This window comes from Thermobia domestica, chromosome 4, assembly GCF_964235325.1.
Source record: "Thermobia domestica chromosome 4, izTheDome1.hap1.1, whole genome shotgun sequence".
Lineage (NCBI taxonomy): Eukaryota > Metazoa > Arthropoda > Insecta > Zygentoma > Lepismatidae > Thermobia > Thermobia domestica.
The window spans coordinates 225,569,801-225,592,657 of NC_137457.1; the positions used below are offsets into that span (position 1 = coordinate 225,569,801).

The window sequence follows — 22,857 nt, forward strand, 5'->3', positions numbered from 1 at the left end:
TTGATAAAGTGAAACTTGCTAAATATTTTGCCGTCATCCTTGACTGCACGCCTGATGTTGGCCACAAAGAGCAGATGTCCCTAATATTGCGTTTTGTGGACGTATCAGATCCGGAAGTGAAGGTGGTGGAACACTTCATCGAATTTCTGGATGTGGACAACGCAACAGGAAAGGGGTTGTCTGAAGCTCTTCTTGCCACACTGGCGAACCTCGGTCTGGACATCGCCGATTGTCGTGGCCAGGGGTACGACAATGGTGCGAACATGAAGGGAAAACACCAACGAGTTCAAGCGCACATTCTTCGCATGAACAGTCGAGCATTTTACACTCCGTGTGGCTGCCATAATTTGAACCTTGTTTTTGGAGACATGGCTAAATGCAACTCCCAAGCAGTGACGTTTTTTTGTTTCATACAGAGAAAATATAAATGCTTTGCTGCCTCTGCTGAAAGGTGGAAAATTTTGGAAGAAACCGTGCCTTTCATGACTACAAATTCACTTTCAGAAACGCGGTTGGAGTGCCGCCTGGAAAGTGTGAAAGCGCTGCGAAAGAAGTCAGAGAGGCACTGTTGACTGTCGTAGATATCGCCAATGATCCGCTAGTAAAAAGTAAAGCCGAATGTCTTGCAAATTATGAGCTCGAAAGCTTCGAGTTTATTCTGAGCTTAATCATATGGTATGACATTTTATTTGCTGTGAATGCTGTCAGCAAAACTTTGCAATTAGCTGACATGCAGCTCGATGTGGCAATACAGCAAATCAAAGGCCTTGTTACTTTCTTGAGAAAGTACCGGGAAACCGGATTCTCCGATGCTATGATCGCAGCAAAGGAAATTGCGTCCGAAATGAACGTAGCTCAGAAATTCAAGGAACGAAGAGTCAGATGCAAAAGAAAACAATTCGATTATGAGGGTAACGACGAAGAAACATCTTCGCCGGAGGAATCCTTCAGAACAGGATATTTCTTATGGATAGTGGATCAAGCACTTACCTCAATGGAAAAAAGATTCGTACAACTGGAAGAGTATGCTTCAATCTTTGGATTTCTATACAACTTGAAGGGTTTGCGGTCATTGAATGACGATTATTTGTTAAAGTGCTGCATGGATTTGGACAACATGTTACGCGCAGAAGATTCACGCGATTTGGACGGAATTGACTTGTGCGCAGACTTGAAGATTTTTTGAGAAATGCTTCCTGATAGCACCAATGCCGCCCAAGAGTGTCTTCAGTACGTTTGGCCCATTCGTCATTCATTTCCCAACATCGTTATTGCATACAGAATTATGTTGACAATTCCTGTGACAGTTTCCAGCGCGGAAAGAAGCTTTTCGAAGTTGAAACTTATCAAAAACTATCTACGATCAAGAATGTCGCAAAGCAGATTGTGCGGTTTAGCTATTTTGTTCATCGAAACTGAATTTGCCTCAACAATGGACTACGAGGACCTTATCAACGATTTTACACAGCGAAAAGCCAGAAAAGTGGACTTCCGTCTGTGGCCGTCAAAGCAGCGGCTTCGTAAGTCAGTGATAGTTTTATTATGTGTTCTAGTTTGTTGATCTTGCATGCATGTAAAATGTTTCCGAATCATTAATGTCGTAAGTTATATCGACTCCCATGCCATAAGAACCCCTTACCCACTCAAAAATTTCACCTATGTTTCCTGGCTTTGGGGGGGGGGAAGGGAGCTTCGCCTACCGAACCCCCGCGCCCGGGGCCCCGCATACTACTAAGGCCGCCTCTGGACCAGACCACTATGAGCCCTGCATGAGCTTTAACTGTCCAAATTTGTGCCGTTTTGGTCACTGAATATCAGTACGAAATCTTTATTTAACTGTGATATTCGCATTTATATCCTAATCACCACCACCATTTTCTTAATTCCTTCTGATACTTCGGGCACGATTTTCTTCGTTCGTACGTGTAGTAGGCGATTTTGGAGTGATTTATAAATGGTGGTGGTTTTATTAATGGAGTGATTTATAAAAGTATCATTAAGAAAATAGCATAAAATGCTTTACGACTGCAAAGTATTACCACAACCTTTATATTTTAATGGGATTATCGGTACATGCGTGTTAAATTGTTTATTAAATGAAAATACCGCATCTCTTGTGATGTTTTTTATGCCAAGCGTAAATGTATACTCTGTAAACATTTTAAAACTATATCACTCTTTATAACTTCCTGTAATCGAGCCATAATAGCGCAATTCTATAATGCGTCTAACTTACCGTGGCTATACCCGTGTGTTCATCCTCGAGAATAAATTCAGCACCTCCCAGTTCTGCTGAAAAGCCTCATGCAGATTAGTGTGTATACTTAGTCATTTTTTAAAAATCTATGTGGATTGTGATGAATTTATGTTTCGTTATTGTTATTGTCCCCGTTGGTCTAGTAGCTAGCGCATGTGAATTTAGTGCAATGATTTCCAGCGTTGGATCCTGGTGAGAAAGTTTTAGAAATACGAACGCATTATGGTGGTTTGGGTTCTACCGTAAACTGTATATTCATATCTCTATTGCTGAAAAAGAACGCTGAACTCTAATCCAACCAACAGCATCTGACCATGCCCACCATTCAGAAAATATGGCTGTAGGCTTGACGTAAATATCTTAAATAGCGTGATGATACTTGGATTCAGTGGTAAAACATTGTATATCGAAGAATTGCAGGCATTATTCCCAACTGGCTAAGCGGCTGGAGTACTCGCCTTTGGCGTAGGAAACTGGTTCGATTCCCGGCGAGAGCTCATGTTTGGACCCACGTTCTAGTTCCACGTCCCATATAATCTCGTTGCTGAAAGGGGCGTTAAAATCAAATTAATTAATCGATTTTCGGCCAAGCTATTGTGAACGATATAATTTCGATGTTTTCTCGGAATATTCCTACTTTCATATAGCAGCAGTTCTTTCGTCAGAGTTATCATTCATCTTCTTTATTCTAAAGGACATAATCTCGGGGCGGAATATTAAATACAAGTTTATTTTCACCTAAAATATAACAAGAAAATGGACACCTAAATAGGTGTTCGCCCCTAAGAATAAAATAAACTTGTTTGTTCTTTATGATACATAGGAGTCATTATTGCCAATAATAAATACCGGTAAATAAGCGTAGTTAACTGAGTCAGTTTATATATATATATATAATATTATATTGACTATAGCAATTTTCCCATCTGCTGTAGAAACTTAATATTTCAAGGCTTACTACTTCCCATGAACGCTGTTCCTTCCTCGTGCAGCCTTGCGTGACTTCCTTGCGTCATTGAAATTAAAGCTGCCAAACGTATGTGCTTTGTTTGTGACAGAAGCCCTTCAGCGTTGATGAAGCGGTCCAACTACAATGTGTCAGTAAAACTGGCAGTAACTTGAAAATGTGTTTTGGTTGGAGGCAGGTGCAGTGCATTTAATTTTAAGAAAAAGAAACTGATGCATTATTTGTGGCGTTAATATTTCCGAGACACCAAAAGAATAATGATCTCGTGTGCATATATTTGTACGTACATTTAACGGAAACGAAATAACACTGCTTTTGTTATTTTTATGTGCAATGTATTGTGTATACATGAACATGTGCGTTTAGAATCGGTCTGACAGTTGTGGTTCCTCAATGTCTCTCCCAGAAAAATCATCTCAGAGCAGCTCACTGAAGCGTACATCAGGAGCTGTGTCTAAATTGTTTAAAAAAGACAAAATAAAGAAACAAGAGAAGAGCCAAAGTCTCTCGGATCGTGAGCAAACCTCCGGCTCTTCAAAAGGAGGAAAGAAACCTGAAAAGGACACAAGAGGAAAAGAGAAAAAAATAGAGAATATTGACAAGAAGAACGTCAAGGATAATCCGATCACTGAAGGACATAAGACTCGAAAACCAAACAAGATATCATCGGTAGTAAGGAAAATCAGCAAATATGGATCGAAGTCTGGAAAGAAAATTTCTCCTAAACCGTTGGTAGATAAGGAAGTTGAGGAAACTGTTGACAAGGATCAATCGCAGTCTACTTCAACAGTTTCAAGTAGCAGTTATTCGCAAAGCTCCCTTATTATTTCGTCTGTGCCACAAGAGACAATAGCAGACGTTTCGTACAAAATGCAAGAGGATGACTTGAAGTTAGGCTCGGAGCCACAACAATTAGCAATTGCATCGCGTGTAACTAGTGATCACGACATATCAACAAAGATGAAACATGAAGATACGAGTGCACGGAGTGAAAAGGAAGCTAGTGAAGAAATAAAACAAAAGACTCCCAGTGATCTTCCTACCCCGTGTGGTACGGTTATATCTGAAGTTCACAAAACGGAAAGACCATCAAAACTACCAGATCCATGTAGTGCCGTGGTAGAAAGTAGTGCTGATTTAATTTGGCAAGTAAGTAATGTTTCTTACTCTTATGAAGCTTACAAACGTCGATCTTAGCCTATATATATTATTTATATTATAAACTTGAAATTGAGACATAAGGTGCCACTAAAGGAAGAACTTTTTGTAAATTGAACATGAAAGGGCAGAAATGGTGTTGCAGTCATTATAATATATTCATTATTACGAAATCCTTTAATGTTAGAAACATGAAATTAGGTGTTTAGTTTTTGATTGTGTTTCAGCGTTTGTAGACCTATATATAAATCTGACGTAAAAGAAGAAAAAGGGTTGGAAACGGGTGAGGTTGGTGTTACAATAACATGTCAATATCTTGGAATTCTGTAAGGTTACACACATCAAATTTGATATTTGCACATTTTCATTAAAAAATTAAACTCGTGTGTGTTTCATCGTTATTATTATTATTATTATTATTATTATTATTATTATTATTATTATTATTATTATTATTATTATTATTATTATTATTATTATTTGGCGTAGATTTGAAAAAAGATGGGCAGGGGTGGTTAACTAAAATGCCCATATGAGCTGTCCTGAATTTACTGTGAGACTTCGACTTCAAACAAATTCTGTATGAAAGACACAGAAGGGGAAACCAAAATATTACCTGCAGTAACATGTGGGGGATTTCCTAGTTATTAATATAGGGCTAGATACAGTATGTAGCCCAATCTGAAAAATTTAGCTAAAGTAATTTATCCCCCTGGCGCTAGTACACGCTAGTCACAACTGGTAATTGAAATTGAATGAACATAGGTAAGGAGAAAAGTAAGGAGAAAGTTCCATAGTAATTTTGTCTTTGAAGGACGGAATTATAAAGTGCGCTATGAACCATGTTGCCTTAGATTAAACTAAAACATAATTCCGTTTCATCTGAATTCCAAGGAGCGAGGAGGAGGAGGAGGAATATAAGCAACTAGAGTGAAGTATGATAGTAAATTATAAACAGATCCTTAAGTCCCGGGTTAAGATTGGAAATTTATCTACGTATATGTTTGTGTATATATAGGCCAAAGGTTCCCAAACTTTAAACCACTGTACCTTCTACATTTTTCGCACGACGACGCTGTATTTAAGAAAAAAGAAAAAAGTATGACTCGATTTTATGGTTTATTTTTTTAAAAGAAATTATTTATTGTGGTATTATAATCAGTATAAAAACACAAATTTTCGATTTGATTTTTTAAAGCTTCCCTTTCATCAGAAAGGCTGTTTGAGACGTGATAGTACAGCTTAACGTGGGATCCGAACCACGTGAGCTACCACCAGGAATCGAACATGGGTCACCACGCCAAAAGCGCGTTCGCTAACCGCTTAGCCAGAAGGGAGCTCTACAGAATTTTGAGTACCACTACAGAAGTGAGTAATAAGAAAGTGAAAAAAAAATATTCGAACTCTATGAAGAGAGAGCTTTTGTGTTATTCCACTCTTTAAATAATATACTAGAGTAAAAATTTGCATGTCGCGTTTCACGTATGTAAGTTTTGCGACACTTCAAGTTGAGAGAGGCGACAAATAGGATGTAACGCCCTATGGGAACCCTGCTATTTTTATATAACTATAGCCAGTAGCGCCTCTAAAAATTAATATTTTATTGCTATAAACTAAAGGAAGGCAACTTACCTAACGTCCTAATTACTAAGAGCAAAAAGTAGAACATTAAAAAAGTTGTCTACCTTTACTTTGTATCGATAAAGGTTTTATCTGGGTTACTTCTCTTAAGAGCCGCCACTATGACTCCGAGTGACACTATTGAAGTATTAATAATCATTGTTCTTCGGTGGCTGAAGATGCTATAAAGTTTTTGTCTTTTGTGCGTACAAATTTGTTGTACATTCTTTCTACATATTGAGGTTCTCCTGTCTCCCCCACTAATTATTCAGTTATCATCCTTCTTTCTGTCAGAATGCATAATTGTATCCATTTCATTTTTGGAAGAGGTCAGCCCCACGTGTTACGCAACACATTTTACAGTGTTGTGTAACGGGTTGCAGATAAGCGACGTTTCCACGAATCTCTCGAATCAAGAACTGGATGAATGGAAACCTGTATCCTCTTGCGTTGGACTAGGAACAATTTTCAAGTTGTCTTGTCCGTATATGAATGTTATTTTTGTTTACTGAATGAAATGAATTGTTATTCCAGTCGTAAAATGTAGAGCAAATACTCGCTGGCCAAAATGTGTCTTCTGCGTTTATTAGTTCATACATTGGTAGCAACAAAAGGAAAGAAAAATAACTTGTTCCAACTTTCATTTTTCGCTTGTGCTTTCTTTCAACTGAAATGGACCAAAATGAATTGATAGTATATTAATAGTGTGTGTATTTAGTATGCACTGTAATATCATCATCTTACACGGGAGGGTCCCACAAGTTGTCGCCAAAATCTGATTGCCACATAGCACATCTGATAGAGCATCATGAGAAATGAAAATGAGCAAAATTTAAGGTGCTATGGACCAGAGGGACAGGAGTTACTGGGCTTCAAAATTTGAATATCCAAAAAATTGTATCATCGAATTATATACGTTTAAAGTAAATTTCTTGAAAACCGTTAAAGCAATCAAAACAAAAGTTGCACAATATAATGAGAACAAAATACCCTTTCGAAAACCATAAACAGTGTTGCCATAGGTAAATCAGTGTTGCCAACTGAGCACAAAAATATTTTGTTTGAAATAGCACCATATATAAGTATGCACTGATTTAAAGTGCACTATTATCACTAAACATAACAGTGAAGTGTAGTGGTACAATGTTGCATACAATTGGAGCTAGTGTGCTGAAAATGTACAATGGAGAAGTCTGATATGCGGCAACAGATGGTAATAAAATAATCTGGGTCTCATACTATGAACTTATTTCAAATGCATAACACAGATAGTATAACATAGCAAAATGTCATCAGTGTCACAAAACATTGATGCATTTGAAAAACGAAATTGATTGATGCCATTTTTACGTCCTGTGTCAACTCCGAATCTATATAGGAGTGTAAAGTGGGATCCGAATCAGTATGAAAGAGAAAGATTACAATGAAATGTAAGGTGTAAAGTACAACAAAAACATGTCCGAGGCGGGAGTGCAACCTGCGATGTCTAATATGTCGGTTGTCTAGCCTTCTAGATCACACGGCTATCCTGGCCGACTAAAAATGAAATGAGGTAGTAATAAAATAATTATATTTCCAAAGTGAATATGGTAATATTACAGTGTACAAACATAATCATATGGTATGTAGGAGAGGAAATAAAATAATTAGTCACTTAACACGAAAGACAGAAACCAAGAAAGTACTCTTCCAAATATTGATAAGATAATGAGAACTAGTTTACAGAATTAGAAAACACGTGTTTCTTTCCTCGCGCGCATCATTTTGTTTTCGCGAGTTGTCTGCTTATTCATCGGGGCTACAGAAGTATAATGCAAAATCCTCACTTGTTTCTAGTGCATTCCTTTATTACCCTTTGTTGCCACATATCAGACTTCTCTTGTACACTCATGCCAAAAATTATTGTCGCATGTCTATAAATATGTTGTTGTAGGAATATAATTTGATAACGAATTCGCCCGATATTTCTTATAATGTTAGTATCTGTATAATCGGCAGACAAGTATGTGGCAAATTTCATGTCAAAAGAGCAGTAAATAAGAACATTAAAACTTTCTTGTTCATTCGTACTTTTGTTTTACTCATTCTAATTTTCACATTTATAATTCCTTACCTATGAAATTTACCACAAATATACATTTCCCGATTACACACATAGTATCAGTATTAAAAGTACCCTGCACAATCATTATCAAATTATATTCTTACAAGAAGACAGTTATAGATATGTGAAAATCATTTTGGACATGAGTGTACATTTTCAGCACATGTAGCTCCAATAGTGTGCAACACTGTACCACTACACTTCACTGTTATGTGTAGTGATAATAGTGCATTTTAAATCTGTGCACACTTTTATATGGTACTATTTCAAACAAAATATTTTTGTTGAGTTGGCAATATTGTAGCTTTCGATAGGGCATTTTGTTCTCATTATATTGTGCAATATTCTAATGGGAGATTTCAATGCAGTTGTGGGAGAAAAACAGGAAGGTAGTATCGTAGGCAAATATGGTTTAGGCGTGAATTGGGAATTGTTGTTGGGAGTTTTAACAAAGATAGGGTTGGAATGGAAAGATAGAAGACTCATATGAAACTTATACATGAACCAACAAGTAAGTGTTAGGATAGGGAAAGAACTGGCGGAAGAGAGTGCAATTGGACGAGGAGTTCGACAAGGATGCTGCCTCTCACCAACACTATTTAATGTCTATCTAGAAGAGATAGTGAAAAAGAGCCTACATGATGATGATGGCATTTCGGTAGGAGGTAGAATGATTGGATGCATAAGATTTGCAGACGATATGGCGCTTCTTGCAGAATCTGAAAAGAAAATCAATAAAATGTCAGAAAAAATGAGAAAGGGCTTTGAAGAATATGAAATGAAAATAATCGTTAGAAAGACAAAAGCCATGATGATTGGAACGAAGGGGTCTGTGTCAAATATAAAAGTAGGAGGGGAGAAAATAGAACAAGTGAATAGTTTTCGATACCTGGGTAGTATTCTTAGTAATGACATGAAATGCGAACGTGAAATAAAAGCAAGGATAGGAATGGCGAAAGAAGCCTTTAGGAGGAAGAAAAGTCTGTTTTGTGGGACCTTGAATAAAGAGTTGAGAAAAAGACTCATAAAATGCTTCTTGTGGAGTGTTGTACTCTATGGGGTGGAAACGTGGACATTACGTAAAGGTGACGAAAATCGAATGGAAGTCTTCGAAATGTGAGTGTGGAGAAGAATGGAAAGAATTAGTTGGGTCGAGCGGAAAACGAATGAGAGAGTGTTAGAAATGGTGGGTGAGAAAAGAACACTTTTAGATATTATTAGGAAGAGGAAAAGAAACTGGTTGGGACATTGCCTAAGAAGAGATTGTATCATGAAGGACGTTTTAGAGGGTATGGTGGCGGGAAAGAGGGAGGGGGCGAAGGAGACTGCAATTAATGGGTGATATTAAAACAGAAAGATCATACGCAAAGACGAAAAGGTTAGCGGAGGACCGTGGAACATGGAAGCTTCTCAGCTGCGGCAAGTGACCTGCCAATAAAGGCAGAATACCTATGATTATAATGATGATATTGTGCAACTTTTGTTTTGATTGCTTTAACGGTTTTCAAGATATTTACTTTAAACGTACATAATTCCATGATGCTTTATCGTATGCGCTATGCGGCAATCAGATTTTAGCGACAACTTGTGGGACCCTCCCGTGTTAGTTTATTGCGTTTATTACGTGTAAAAGATCATATGTTTATCCAAATCAGTTCGTTAAGTAGATACTTCATGAATCATGAACCCGGTACTTCACAATAAAGTGTTTCGAATAGAAACACACTACACTGCTAACGCTTCATAATTTACGTTTCTCTGCATTCTTCGTAGACAGGAAATCAAGTGATCAAAAGTTTGTCTGGATTAGGAAAAGAAGGTAATCGTATGTAATATATGAGAGAGATAACTTTGTATATTTGGAGCGAAATTTGTTCGTACCTTATCATATGGAACATAGTATTTTTAATTTCAATAATTGAACCCCGACGGTCATATAGTGTGAAAATTCGAGTGTCTTGATAGTTGTAATGCCATAAACCTCGCATTCAGATTTCTGACCTCGAGTTTAACGTAAATTACATCAGAAAGATTTAATGCCGTACCAACAGCTTAATTACTTTGTGAATCTTATTTGGTGCTCACATGTCAGTTTCGTATTTATTATCCCAGCAGTTATTTCTTCACTTTTTGTTTACATTCCTTTCCTTCCTTATTCATCCCCACTCTTTGTTATGTACACTCATCCCTCGTTTTGAGGGACTAAAAGGGTGTAATGGCGGTTTGATGTTGCCGATTGTCCGTAATTTTCGATAATAAGTCTGTAGATGCTAATACACAAAATTATACTACGAAAGAAAGCGGAATAATCCAGTAGATACTGTAATTTTAGTCAAGTACACTATCCAATCGAACAGTGTAAAATATCTTGTGCATACACTATAATACTGTAACAATTGCTATCTATGTCCATTGTTATTTAATTTTAATTTCATATACATCTTATTAAAAGTGAATATCATTTAAAATTTTGTGTATATATATTTAAAACAAAAAAGACTCAAATAGGATCACAATTTTCTTTAGTTTCCTCCTAGTTCAAGTACAAGGCGCCTTCTTTTCTTTCTTTTTTTTTTTTCCTGAGCAACAGTTTCAATAGAAATGATTAACAATATTGTCCGTCGTTGTTTCTCATCCGACCACACACATGCACACAGAGCACCGTCGACCCAGTGAAGAAAGGGACAATGAACTTGAAAAACTCTTAGCACCATCTTGTGAAAGAGCAAGGAAACTGCAAACCTACCCAAATTGAATGGAATCGGAATGGAAGTTAATTCCTAAAAATTTGCGAAGAGCACATTTCCGACCGTTCGTCTCCAAACCAAGATGAGATAAACTTTTTACACATCTCTAAGACTTTAACAAAGTCACACACAGGACAGAACGTCGCCGATTCTAAATTCCAGAAAATTTTAGAAGCATATTGTAAAAAAAAAAAAAAAAAAAAAAAAAAAAAAAAAAAAAAAGCACGTTTTTCAGAAAACAGACGCTCCAGTACCGTTAAGAGTCGTATAGCTTAATTAAAAATCCAAAACGCAAGCAAAAGCTACTGGACGAATCAGAAAGAAGAAAAATTCAGAAAATAGGTTACAGGCGGATCCAAATCATCAGGAAAATTAGTAACTAAAAACCTCGAGTCAGTCTAAACTCATCAGTGGTATAAAACAGAACATTTCAACTTCATTCATACACTTAATACAACACCACAGAATTATACATACACTTAAGTTGATCGTGACAATGATGGCAGGCTAAGTTAACACATAGCCGCAGTGTCCAAATTCCACAACACGGACTGACATAAACGCTACTTACACTTTCTTTAGCGAGCCACAAACTTGTATCAAGAATCAAGTTATTTACATATTTTTGTACATAACATATTACAATTTGGAGTTGAGAAAAAAACTAAACTTATTTGACTCTCGTTATATCCTATCGAGGCTTAGTGATCATAATATTGAAACAGTAACAACATCATGGCTCAAGCACGAAACTTAGATTCATAGACACTTTTTGAGAGACATTTTTGGAAACACTCACTGACCCCTCAAAGGGTCACCAACCCAGGAACCGCGAAGACCTCTGTATGTGTGTGGCAAGAAGGTGTGTGGTGAGAATAGCACTGGTAGCGAAAGGTAGGACCAACCTATTTTACTTACTGGTGTTGAAAGAAATTTTCATTCTTAAATAGAAATGCAAGACATTGCTGCGTAAACACTAGTGCCAGAATCACTGATATTTGGAAAGACGTTAACTTTGCTTTCATACTTCGAAATTAGTATTCTATTTTGGACATTGGACGTAAATAAGCACTATCTTCGGTTTTAAAAGTATTTTTCTTAGCTCTCGAGAAACTATAGCGATTCTGAATAATCTTGAAAACTTCTAAATTTTTTTTGTTGACTTAAAGAAATCTTTTAGTAAATTGCTTCTACAAGATGTAGCTTAAAATTTGTTCGTAGAAAGAAACTAACCAGACGTAACTGCTAAAAACTCCAGACACTTTCTATAATATTAAGTATGTAATGTTAGTTAAGAAAGTAACGCCAGCGTTCAAGTTATGATTTTGTCGAATTATTTAAAAATGTCCAAAGCATACTTGTATGTATATATAATACGTAAAGTCATGCAGTGAATATTTTTGTTAGTATGGAATAATGATGTGTTAATATTTTCTAGTAGGCATTTGTGAAATAAAAATTAACTTCAGTTACTATCCTCATGAGAACTGAAAGAATGTAGTATTGAGAAATCAAATAGAAAAGCATTGGTTAGAAAAATAAAATATATAAATCTTATAGGTAGTCATGTTAAAGATACTTTACCCATTGGCTAAACATGATATTGTAAAAAATGAATAATTATTTAACTATCATGAAAACGTTAGGCTAAGCAAAGCCGCAATCAATTAATTACCTTGATCCTCCTAAGCAATAGGGAGATCAAGATCTGTGCGCATAGACAAACGATTAACAGCCAGGTCAGAAGAAAATGTTGCAACATAATAATAATAAATAAACTGCAGAAAACAACTAAATCTACCCAAAGCCTTTTGAACAGACGTCTTTGCATCATATCTATATATAATATTGATGTAGTAATTGTGTTATGTGTATGTATTTCCATATCTCATTTATATGTATGTATGTTAGTATATTTCTGTGTGCGCTAAAATAACAGTGTAATTCGTATTGATATATAATCTATGTTTATTGCTAATACCTAAATATGCAAATATGCACCAGCTAGGCCCTAAGGTTTAGTCGTAGTTGTATTTAAAAAAATCAAAATTCAGCTATCGCTCAATTCTTCTTATTAGGCAGTCCCAGTTTTCTTTCAAAATTTCTTATCAATTTTCTTTAAAGTCATGACTTCTCTATTTTCTTATGTCACTCTTTCCACTAATTTACTTGATTTACTTAGTCGAAATTTTGGTATTCAAAAGTAGATTCCAGAGAAGCTATGCACATTCGTTTTAATTTTATAAATCTTGAGATGATGTATCAACTGATCAATAGCAATTATCTGCTAATTCGTATAATTATGTCAATCGATATTGGTCAACGTAAGGTTAATAAGTTAATTTATATTTGGATCCTTAATTTCAAGAACTCAGTGTGTAATAATAAATCAACATTAATGTATTAAAACTTGTTACAAAGAACTATGTCATTGCCTGGTTCAAGTATGTCAAATCATTCAGGAAAATAATTCAAGTTGAAGGTCAAGAAGGAGAAAAATTGCAATACGTTTGACGATTACATTTTAATGCTAAGGCCTTCACGCCTTACCCTCTTTTTTTCTTTTTTGTTGTTGTTGTTTTATTTGTTATTATACTTTCAAAATTCATTGTTATCCTTTCGTATTTACTTGATCTTTTTTTAACATTTATTTTTAATCATTAAAGCTTTTATTCACTGTTAACCTAAATTTGTAAACTTTTCTTTTGCAAGCCACTTATTGCATCCCTCACCTCAATAATAATAATAATAATACCGTTTCTGTGAGGGTTTTGATAGGTCAAAATGTTAGGAAATGCAGGAAATTTCTAGTGCAATCTATCATTAAACTGATTTTCAGGACTTTCGGTCTCAATTTGAGTCTAGGGTATTTGTCTACTTATTTCAAAATTCATTTATTCCAATTTTCATGGAAAGTGAAAGTCAGTCTAATTCGTCTCTATACATTAAACATTAGAGCCTAATTCTTTTTCAGCATTGCAGCATGTGATAATATAAATACGCTACAATAGTAAAACAAACACATTTTCGCTTGCTCTCACGGTTTAGGGGGATCTTATTTTCCTAAAGTCTTGGAATACTGTGGGAAGATAGGATTTTATGACCGTGAAATCAGTCTTCATTTTCTTTATCATTAAATATTTAATTAACAGGGTCGTGGGTTCGAAACCCAATATTTTAACCGTTATAATACGGTAAACTCAACGTTTTAGGTTTAAAGTCAGGTTTTTGAAACTGAGTTGTCTGCTCCAGATTTCATCCATTGCTTCCATAATCCGTTAAATCTAGATTGGTAAACCTAGGGATGCATGAGTATATTTCGGATGAAATTGTCGGGTATCAGGTTTGTCTTATCTGGGAATAAAAGAATTCATCTTCCACGGTTATGTCATGTAGGTTATGAAATGGAAAGTACAAGTAACTGGTAGTAGAATAACTTCTTGTATAAGAAAATGGGTGAAGTTGTGTACGAGAAAGACGGACCATACATTAGAGATGGCTTGCAATCGGGACTTGCACTGAATGAGGCTCACTATCTTCAATATGGCTCGTTCTAGCTTAATCTTGTTGAGCTCCCGCCCTGTCCTCATTGAGGTGCAAATTCTGGATTTGGATCGCAATCCAGAGGGTTGCGAAAGTGTACGTAAATCAAACAAATAATTACGAACGAGTCTTCTACAACCTAAAATAAAAAGGTTTTCACGCTAGTTACTGTTTGATTTGGCTCGGCTCAAAGAAATAAACTTTTTGAAAGACTCTTTCAAACCGCTCTTACTGAATTTTGCAATTTCATAAACTGCCATATTGACTTCGTAGAGCAGTCTTGCCTGGATAAGATTATCCGCCGATATAATTGTTTCACGTTTCTTTATTAGTATACAATTTATTAAGAAGCATGTTTCTCAAACCCGGGGGGATTGCCCTCCCCTAGACTGGTTTAGCACGAGAGCCGGGCTAGTAGATTTGGACAAGTTCCTTGTGTTTCCATTTTATCTATTATATGAAAAAAATAGAGGGGATCTGGTTCGTGATCGCACCACTGGAAGACGGCAAAACCATTTGAAATGAATTTGGATATACAGTACAACGACTTTTATTCGCACACTCAAAAGTAAGAACAATCAAATGTGTTCCCAAAAAATAATCCAATTATTTTTCTGAGTAAATAATATTATTATTAGCTGAATCTGCGCTATTTACACAGCGCATAGTTCTAATATGAGCGTGACTCTCCTTCCCACTTCCCACTATATGTTGCAAGAGCAAGTCCCTTTACGAACACAAGTAAAGGACAGGAATATTCTCAAAGGAAGTGAATTGCTATAGATAATCATATAAATACAGTATTTTAATACATAGAATGTTGGGGGGAGTTTGTGGCAAACTTGGATAAGTAATAGATTATACCAAATGCTAATATATTTTTCTTATCTCCATATCCGAGTACACCTCATTCTGGGTCCACAAGCCTTCAAAGTTACCAGCTAGCAATAGGTTTTAGCATTCAGATTAAAGCAAAGCGCCTGAAATGTCCGTCAACCCGCTATGCGTAGCCCCTCTACTGGTTACCTTTCACAAGGCTATCAACCTAGTTGCAATATTAAACTAACAGGGATAGAATGACGCTTAAAATTTGGAATAGAAAAATAGACACGTTTTTTGAAAATTTGAAATCGAAATAATTGGTAATAAACATATAAACTTTTCTAGCATTTTAATGTATAGACTAGCTGAACATGCGCTCTCTACACAGCGCATCATTCACATATGAACATGAATCTCCTTGTCATTCCTCACAACATTTGTACATGTCTCTTTACAGACATAAGTGAAAGACTTCTTGATAAAAATCGGCAAGTCGTACAAGAGAAGCGAATAAACGGTTCCTTAACTAAGACCTATAGTATTGTTTTTCAAACTATACTAAGTAGTAGGAGTAGGATTCTTTAGACTTACATTATTACACCACTAGAAAGAATATAATCTATTTAAAAAGTATTCTTAACTCAATTTCGACCAAAAAATTACTTACAAGCAATGTACAGAATAAGGCAGGATCAGATCCGACTCAAACTTTGCCGGGAGGACACAGAGTACAAAAGAAGAAAAAATGCCAAATTGGAGCTGCCCCTGTCCAGAAACACCGGAGATATGGTCCGCAATATAACGCACCACACAACAATATGATATAAGGTAGACGTCGCAAGACATCCGTTTATTTCGAAAACGGAAATTATGAGAAGCACCGAGATGTTATCAATATACCTGATATGCTATAACACTGACTTGGCGATCATCTCGAAGCCAGCTATCGTGAAAATATCGTAAGGTATTGAAACGGAAAGGATGTTTTGTAAAAGATCAATGTCGGGTATAATTGCAAACTGAAACCAATGCCCAACCTCTAATAACGTGTCGAGCATGGTATGGACGTAAATGGGAATTCATGTAAGCAGAGTATGGAAAAGCTAGTGAAGTTATGTTGTTAACGCGATCAAACAGAAACGGCCAAAGGAACCCAGAACACATGCATGATGCGACAAAGAAACACACACACACACACACACACACATATATATATATATATATATATATATATAGAGAGAGAGAGAGAGAGAGAGAGAGAAAATGTGAACCTGTGTATGCATGTGTAGTGTAGGTATATAATGGATGACCGGAATAAAACAGCGGTGTAGATGTGGCATGGCTGTGTTTTTGAGAACACGCAACACACTGCTAGACTAATACGCAAAAAGGCACGACTTGCATATGACAACGCATGTGATGTGTCAAGATTGTACCTATTGTTGAAAATCACGGCAGTAGTGGTAGTAAGTAAAGAAATGGGTGACACACAGCTCCCGCAAACACCAAGCACATTTGATCACAGAAAGTTCTGGGCATTCGTCTTTACAACATTCACACTGTCGTAGATTGAAACAAAAGTCAGTTGTGTTGTACTGAAAAGCAATGTCTTCTGCAAATCCAGCTTGTTTCTACCCGCATTGATGCGTCATATGAAATCGTTGACAACGAAATTGGTTGTGTACCAGTGAATGCAGCTTAAGGACGGTGTTTCGCCGGTGAAGGTTCACGTTGATATGGTCACGCAGTACCCCCAAAATCCGTCGTACCATGTGTTTATACATACGGAAGTAATACAGATCCAACGGTTGGCACTGCGAAGTAGTTTTTGCAGGTATAATATGGATGCAAATATGATCGGCGTTGAAGCCACTTTCATGTAGTGGCCTTGCAAATGTGTGTTTATTTTTGTGAAGTCCATATGAATCTAGCAACAGAAGGTTGTGTATGTTAGTAGCATCTGCTGCTACTTGTGCTTTACACATTCTTTGATGAAAACCGAATACGTTTCCCCTTATCATTTTACCAGAAGGCGTCCAGAATACCACTAAATTTGGTGGGGGGAACATATTATCTTGAACCCGAGTACTTAAAACTATGGCTTCCTGAAGGACAAAGAGTTTATCCGCCACCACCTCTGCTTAAGACAACAACGACACCACAGTGTCCGTATGCATCGTTGCATGCACAGACTGGACACAGCCCTGAATGTGCGATGATCCTCTTCTGGCTAATATGCGCAAACTTGTCAACTCTTTCGCAAAACCGGAATAATCAGCATTCCATGTATTTGCATTCTCAAAGCTCTCGATGATGGTCTCGTCACGCCACCCGGCAATAACCAAATCAATATCCTCCTTGTCGCGTACATACAGTACTTCAATGTGACATGTAACATGATTTTACGGCTCACGAAATTGTTTTGTTGTTTGAGTGCTGCAGTCCATCCGTGACTAGCATTGAACGTACGGAGACGACACTTCAGGGCCTGCTCTTTTGCCCATAATTTCAGATCACAGTCATGAACAATGCAGTTATCACGTCGCGCAGCTGTAAATTGTTGCAGCACATGTTCTGTGATTTCGCGATACATTTCGCGTTTTGTTTTCAATAAGCCTCTGTCGCGTTGTTCTTTCCATTTAAATAGTGTTCTCTCCGATGGATACTTGCGGTACACGGGCGTTTCATCGAGCGATATGACCGATGTGCGAATGTTGGACTCCTTTTGACACCTTTTACGTCACGCAAGTAGCGTAACATGTTAACTTTGTCCTCCAGCGTAAAATATTGCCTGTTACGTTCATTTCCACTGGGCTCATAGTCACTGTCGGACGAGATGTTGCCTGTGGTTCAGGCAAAGAATTACTCCAAGACAGCGTGCTTTCACCACTATCCGCGGCATCCTCTTCACCTGTTTCGACCGTGTCGGGTTCGTATTCATTATTGCCGAGAGTCTCATCCACATTCACTTCTGTTACATCGTAGTTGTTCAAAATCTCCAGCATGTGTTCAGCTGCTTTTCGTTCGGCCACTGTCGGTTCTATCGATTGAACGTACACTTGTTTTGAAAACTCCCTTTGCATCACTAACATCACATTGAGAGGGTTCATATTGCAGCTCTACACTGGCGTTTGTAGATGAACAATAGTGGGGACGCATTCACTACAGAGAATATTTCGCGTTTTGACTCGCGTTTGCCACAAACACACTATCACTTCTCACGGGCTAGCAAATGCTGTCACGTTCACTTCGTTCCATGTGTGACAGTGAAACCAGTGAACACAACTAGAGTCGTCTGTTTGTGAGGTAAACAATCCCTCTCGTGGGGGATTGCAACAACTCATGGAACTCGTCGCCTGAATGCGGAATGCTGCCTTTCGCTGATATTATAATACTGTTTTGGACCGTCCAGAAACAGTGTAGCAAACTGCGCAAAAGAAAAGAAACATTCGTAAAGAAATGTAAGCTAGAACATGGCTGCGCTTTGCCACCCGTACACACTTTGTTTCACATACTGTTGTTTAAACAAACGTAGGCCGAAATTCTTTTGTTCACACGAAACAGCAGGAAAAGTAAAGAAAAAACGTACAAAACGTTGCCCAGGAGTGAGCTTAGATCCCAGGTAGGTTGTGCTTTTGATCACCAATCCAAGATGATATCTCCACTTCGGAGCGAGCTGTCGATTTGCTGTTCCATAATAGATAGTCATTTGTAGTTCCTGCAGTCCTGCAGTCTCCAAACGAGCGCTCGAATCGCAGGTTGCAACTGTGGTTTTTACTGTACCAAGTTGGTCTCAATATCCTTGAAAGGAATAATGCGGAGGCACTTCCATGTTCAGACGCTGTCACGTTTACTTGTCGCGTACCATTGACGTGGCGTCTTGCCCAATGCCGTGGCGTCTTCTGTCCTTCGCATACACGTTTGTTTTACCCGAGTCTTCTACACTTCATATCGTCGTCGCCATTACACACATGTCTTTCGCGATTACATCATTGATTTTCGTTTTGAATTATACATTACGTTGATATGTCACACAAACCACTTCCCGTTTCAATATCTTACGTATATCCAAGATCGCGGCTTTCAAGATGGCCGCCAAAACAGTGTTATAACATATCAGGTATCTTGATATCATCCCAGTGCTTCTCGTCCTTTCCGTTTTCGATATAAACAGGTATCTTACGACGTTTACCTTATATAGTCGCATGGTGCGTTATGTTGCGGAGCATATGTCCGGTGTTTCTAGATGGGGGCAGCTCCATTTTGGCATATTTACTTCTTTTGTATTCTGTGTCCTCTGGACAAAGTTTGAGTCGGATCTGATCCTGCCTTGTTCTGTGCGTTGCTTGTTAGCATAGTCTACATCTAAAGTTCTGATATATATATATATATATATACAGAGTGGCCCAAAAGTAGATATACGGTACCGTAGTGATCAGCTCGTTGCATTTTATATCATTTCTTATGTTATCGATCAAGTAGACTTACTAGGGATGATTCCATACCGGTACCAAGTACCTGGATAAAACCTATTTATCGTCTGAAAGCTCTTGCCTTCAGAAATACGAAACTGTTTTCAAATCACGGGCAAACCCACAACCTCACCCTACAAGGGGCCAGTTTGTTGGTGTTTGTGACCCTATGTATGACATATTCGACAGAATTAAAAATGAATATTACGACGCATCACACGTAAGCACCTGAGCCCATTATGTTCCTTTTCGGCTCGTTACCAGAACGTGACTCGGGCAAGGGTTTAATAATATCACTTTGCACCCAGACGTACCCATTTCGTCAGTGTTGCAAACGAATTGTAAATACAATGGCAGATGATTTCTCTACCACAGGATGTATATACAGGGTTTTCATAAAGTCTGGACGGATTTAATTTGCTTATAATTTTCATAAAAATGCTCATAATAAAATCAAATAAAGTGCAAACGGTAGCGGAAGGATTAAATTTTTAGTTGGCAACACTGTTAGATAAGCGGCAACTCTGAACACGTTGAGCCCTAAAGTGAACGTTTGGTGCGCTTTGTCCTATGATCAGCTGATTGGACTGTTCTTTTTTGAAGAGGAGACCGTGAATGGAGATTCGTACCTGGATATGTTGCAGAAATACCTCATTCCGGAACTGGAGGCACGTGGAATCCAGAACGACATCGTGTTCCAACAGGACGGGGCACCCCCTCACTATGCAATCAAGGTGAGACAGTTCCTTGACGAGAAATTCCCTAACCGATGGATTGGCCGCGGTGGCCCGACCGCTTGGCCGCCAAGATCACCCGACCTTACCCCCTGCGACTTCTGGCTTTGGAGTCATGTGAAAACGGAAGTTTATGCAAAGAAGCCAAGTGGTTTGGAGAACTTAAAGGACAAAATCAGGGCGTCTGTGGCTGGCATTTCGGATCAAACACGGCGGAACGCTGTGAGTGGATTCCAGCGCCGCCTACGCGAATGTGTGGACGTAAATGGCGCCCAGTTGGAGGTGTGGCGGTGAATGAACTGAGCTGGTGCAGATTACAGGTAAAAATTTAATCCTTCCGCTACCGTTTGTACTTTATTTGATTTCAATATGAGCATTTTTATGTAACTTATAAGCGAATTAAATCCGTCCATACTTTATGAAAACCCTGTACATGTAACGTGGCATAAACACCATTCGTCGTCACTAGAGAAAATATATTGTGGACGTATTCCCCTCTCAAGGACCCCAGTTTGTCAGTGTTGTCAGCTAATTGTAAAAATGAGAAGGTGTAAAAAAGGTTCGTACGATGAGAAGTTTATACACCAAGCTTGGCAGAAACATCACACGCACGACGCAAAAAGACGTTTGTATTACGATTTCCCAACCATTCTAGGTTGTCAAGTGTTGCCAACCAAATGTAAACATCACAATATTGCAAGTGACGTGCTTGCAATTGAACCAATATAGAACAAATGTAACATAAACAGCATTGGGCAATGAAAAAACCTAGCATAGGCCACAGTCAAATTATGTCCGCCAATGCTGTAGACTTCATGCAAAAATCTTGATTGTTCGCATTAGTTGGTGCTTGGGAGACGGGGACACACACACTATGTTTTCCATGGTTCGATGCTGCTTATGTCATATTTGTTTTATATTCGTTCCATCGCACGCACGCCATTTGTAACATTGTGATTTTTATACTTGGTTGGCAACAGGGGCCGCGGTGGCTCAGTGGTAGAGCGTTCACCTCTGGTGCTAGGGGTTTCGGGTTCAAACCCTGCTCCCGCCAAGTGAACTTTGTGGTGGACAAACACCGTGTGCGTGGGTTTTCTCGGGGTTCTCCCGTTTCCTCCCACTTTCTTCATTCCACCATTTCATTCATTAATCATTATCACCGTCTCCTTTAGCCTAACCGGCATAACCGTGGGACGTAAAACTCAAAGATTTCATTTTTTTTTTTGGTTGACAACACTGACAACCTAGAATGGTTGGAAGACCGTCCCACTCAACGTCTTTTTGCTACAGTATCGTGTGATATTTCTGCCAAGCTTGGCGTATAAACATCTTATTGTACTTAACTTGTTTTATCCTTCTCATTTTTACATTTGCTTGGCAACACTGACCAAATGGGTACGTCTGGATACAAAGCGATATTACCAAACTCTTGCCAGAATCTCACGTTCTAGCAGTGAGTTAAAAAAGGAGCAGGATGGACTCAAGTACTTACGCGTGATACATCGTAACATTTATTTTTACTTCTGTCGAAAATGGAAGGGTCGGAAACACCAACAAACTAGCCCCTTATAGGGATACGGACAAAATCTCGCGGTCGAAACCTCGCCGCCCAAAATATAGCGAGCCAAAACCCCGCGGGCCAAAACCTCGCCGCCCAAAATCTAGCGAGCCAAAACCTCGCCGCCCAAAATCTCGCGGGCCAAAACACCGCAGCCCAAAACCTCGTGGGCCAAAACCTCGCCTGCTCAAAACCTCGCGGAATGAAACCTTTCATTAAAATTTACCCAATGAGTTTGTTAATATGCAATTCTATATTACTACTACTACTACGAGGGTCACTACGAAAGTTTTGAGAGGTGAAATAACTTACTTAAAATCAATTTAACACTTACATTTTCTCAAAGTATTCACCATTACACTGTACACACTTGCATCCTCGAAAACCACTTTTGGGAGCAGTGTTGCCAGTTTTTTTCTTCAAGTGTTGAAAGTTCATTCTCGTAAGCCACTACAGCTTCTTCAGGCTGCAAAATCTATTTCCACGCATGCGATCATTGATCCTGGGGAACAGAGAAAAATCACACGGGGCCAAGTCAGGGCTATACGGCGGATGAGTCAAGTTTGACCTCCGTAGATTCTAAAAACTGAATTGTGATGTTGGCCGTGTGTGCGGACGCGTTTTCATGATGAAGCAGGATCCCACGCAATCCAGTTCTTGGACGCCGTTTCCGAAGCTTCTGGAACACTTTTGTTAGGCAAACAGTGGTGTACCACTGAGCAGTGACAGTCCTTTGTTCTTCAAGTGGAACAGTTGCAACATGGCCAGATTTGGAAAAAAAAAAAAGTTGCGACCATCTTCCCCACGCTTCGCGGTCGCTTCACTTTCGTGGGTGGATTTTTGTCTGGAAAGATCCAAACTGTAGAGTGACGTTT

The 22,857-nt window shown here is 38.2% G+C and overlaps 2 protein-coding genes across 2 annotated transcripts in view; both read left to right on the plus strand.

Annotated features, from left to right (window-relative positions):
- The first annotated feature begins 730 nt into the window (after positions 1 to 730).
- On the plus strand, positions 731 to 1,186 carry LOC145683043 (uncharacterized). The gene has a single exon (XM_081754401.1). It carries the CDS (start codon positions 731 to 733, stop codon positions 1,184 to 1,186), a length of 456 nt encoding a protein of 151 aa, XP_081610527.1.
- Positions 1,187 to 3,513: 2,327 nt separating this feature from the next.
- Positions 3,514 to 22,857, plus strand: part of LOC145683878 (uncharacterized) — a 55,013-nt gene continuing 35,669 nt past the window's right edge. Inside the window, exon 1 of the mRNA XM_081755509.1 lies at positions 3,514 to 4,373. Within this exon, the coding sequence (XP_081611635.1) occupies positions 3,618 to 4,373 (756 nt within the window). The 5' untranslated portion in view covers positions 3,514 to 3,617. The remainder of the gene's footprint in view (positions 4,374 to 22,857) is intronic.

Coding starts and splice junctions, on each gene's coding strand:
- LOC145683043 (XM_081754401.1), top strand. CDS start 731: ATGCAGCTCGATGTGGCAATACAGCAAATCAAAGGCCTTGTTACTTTC.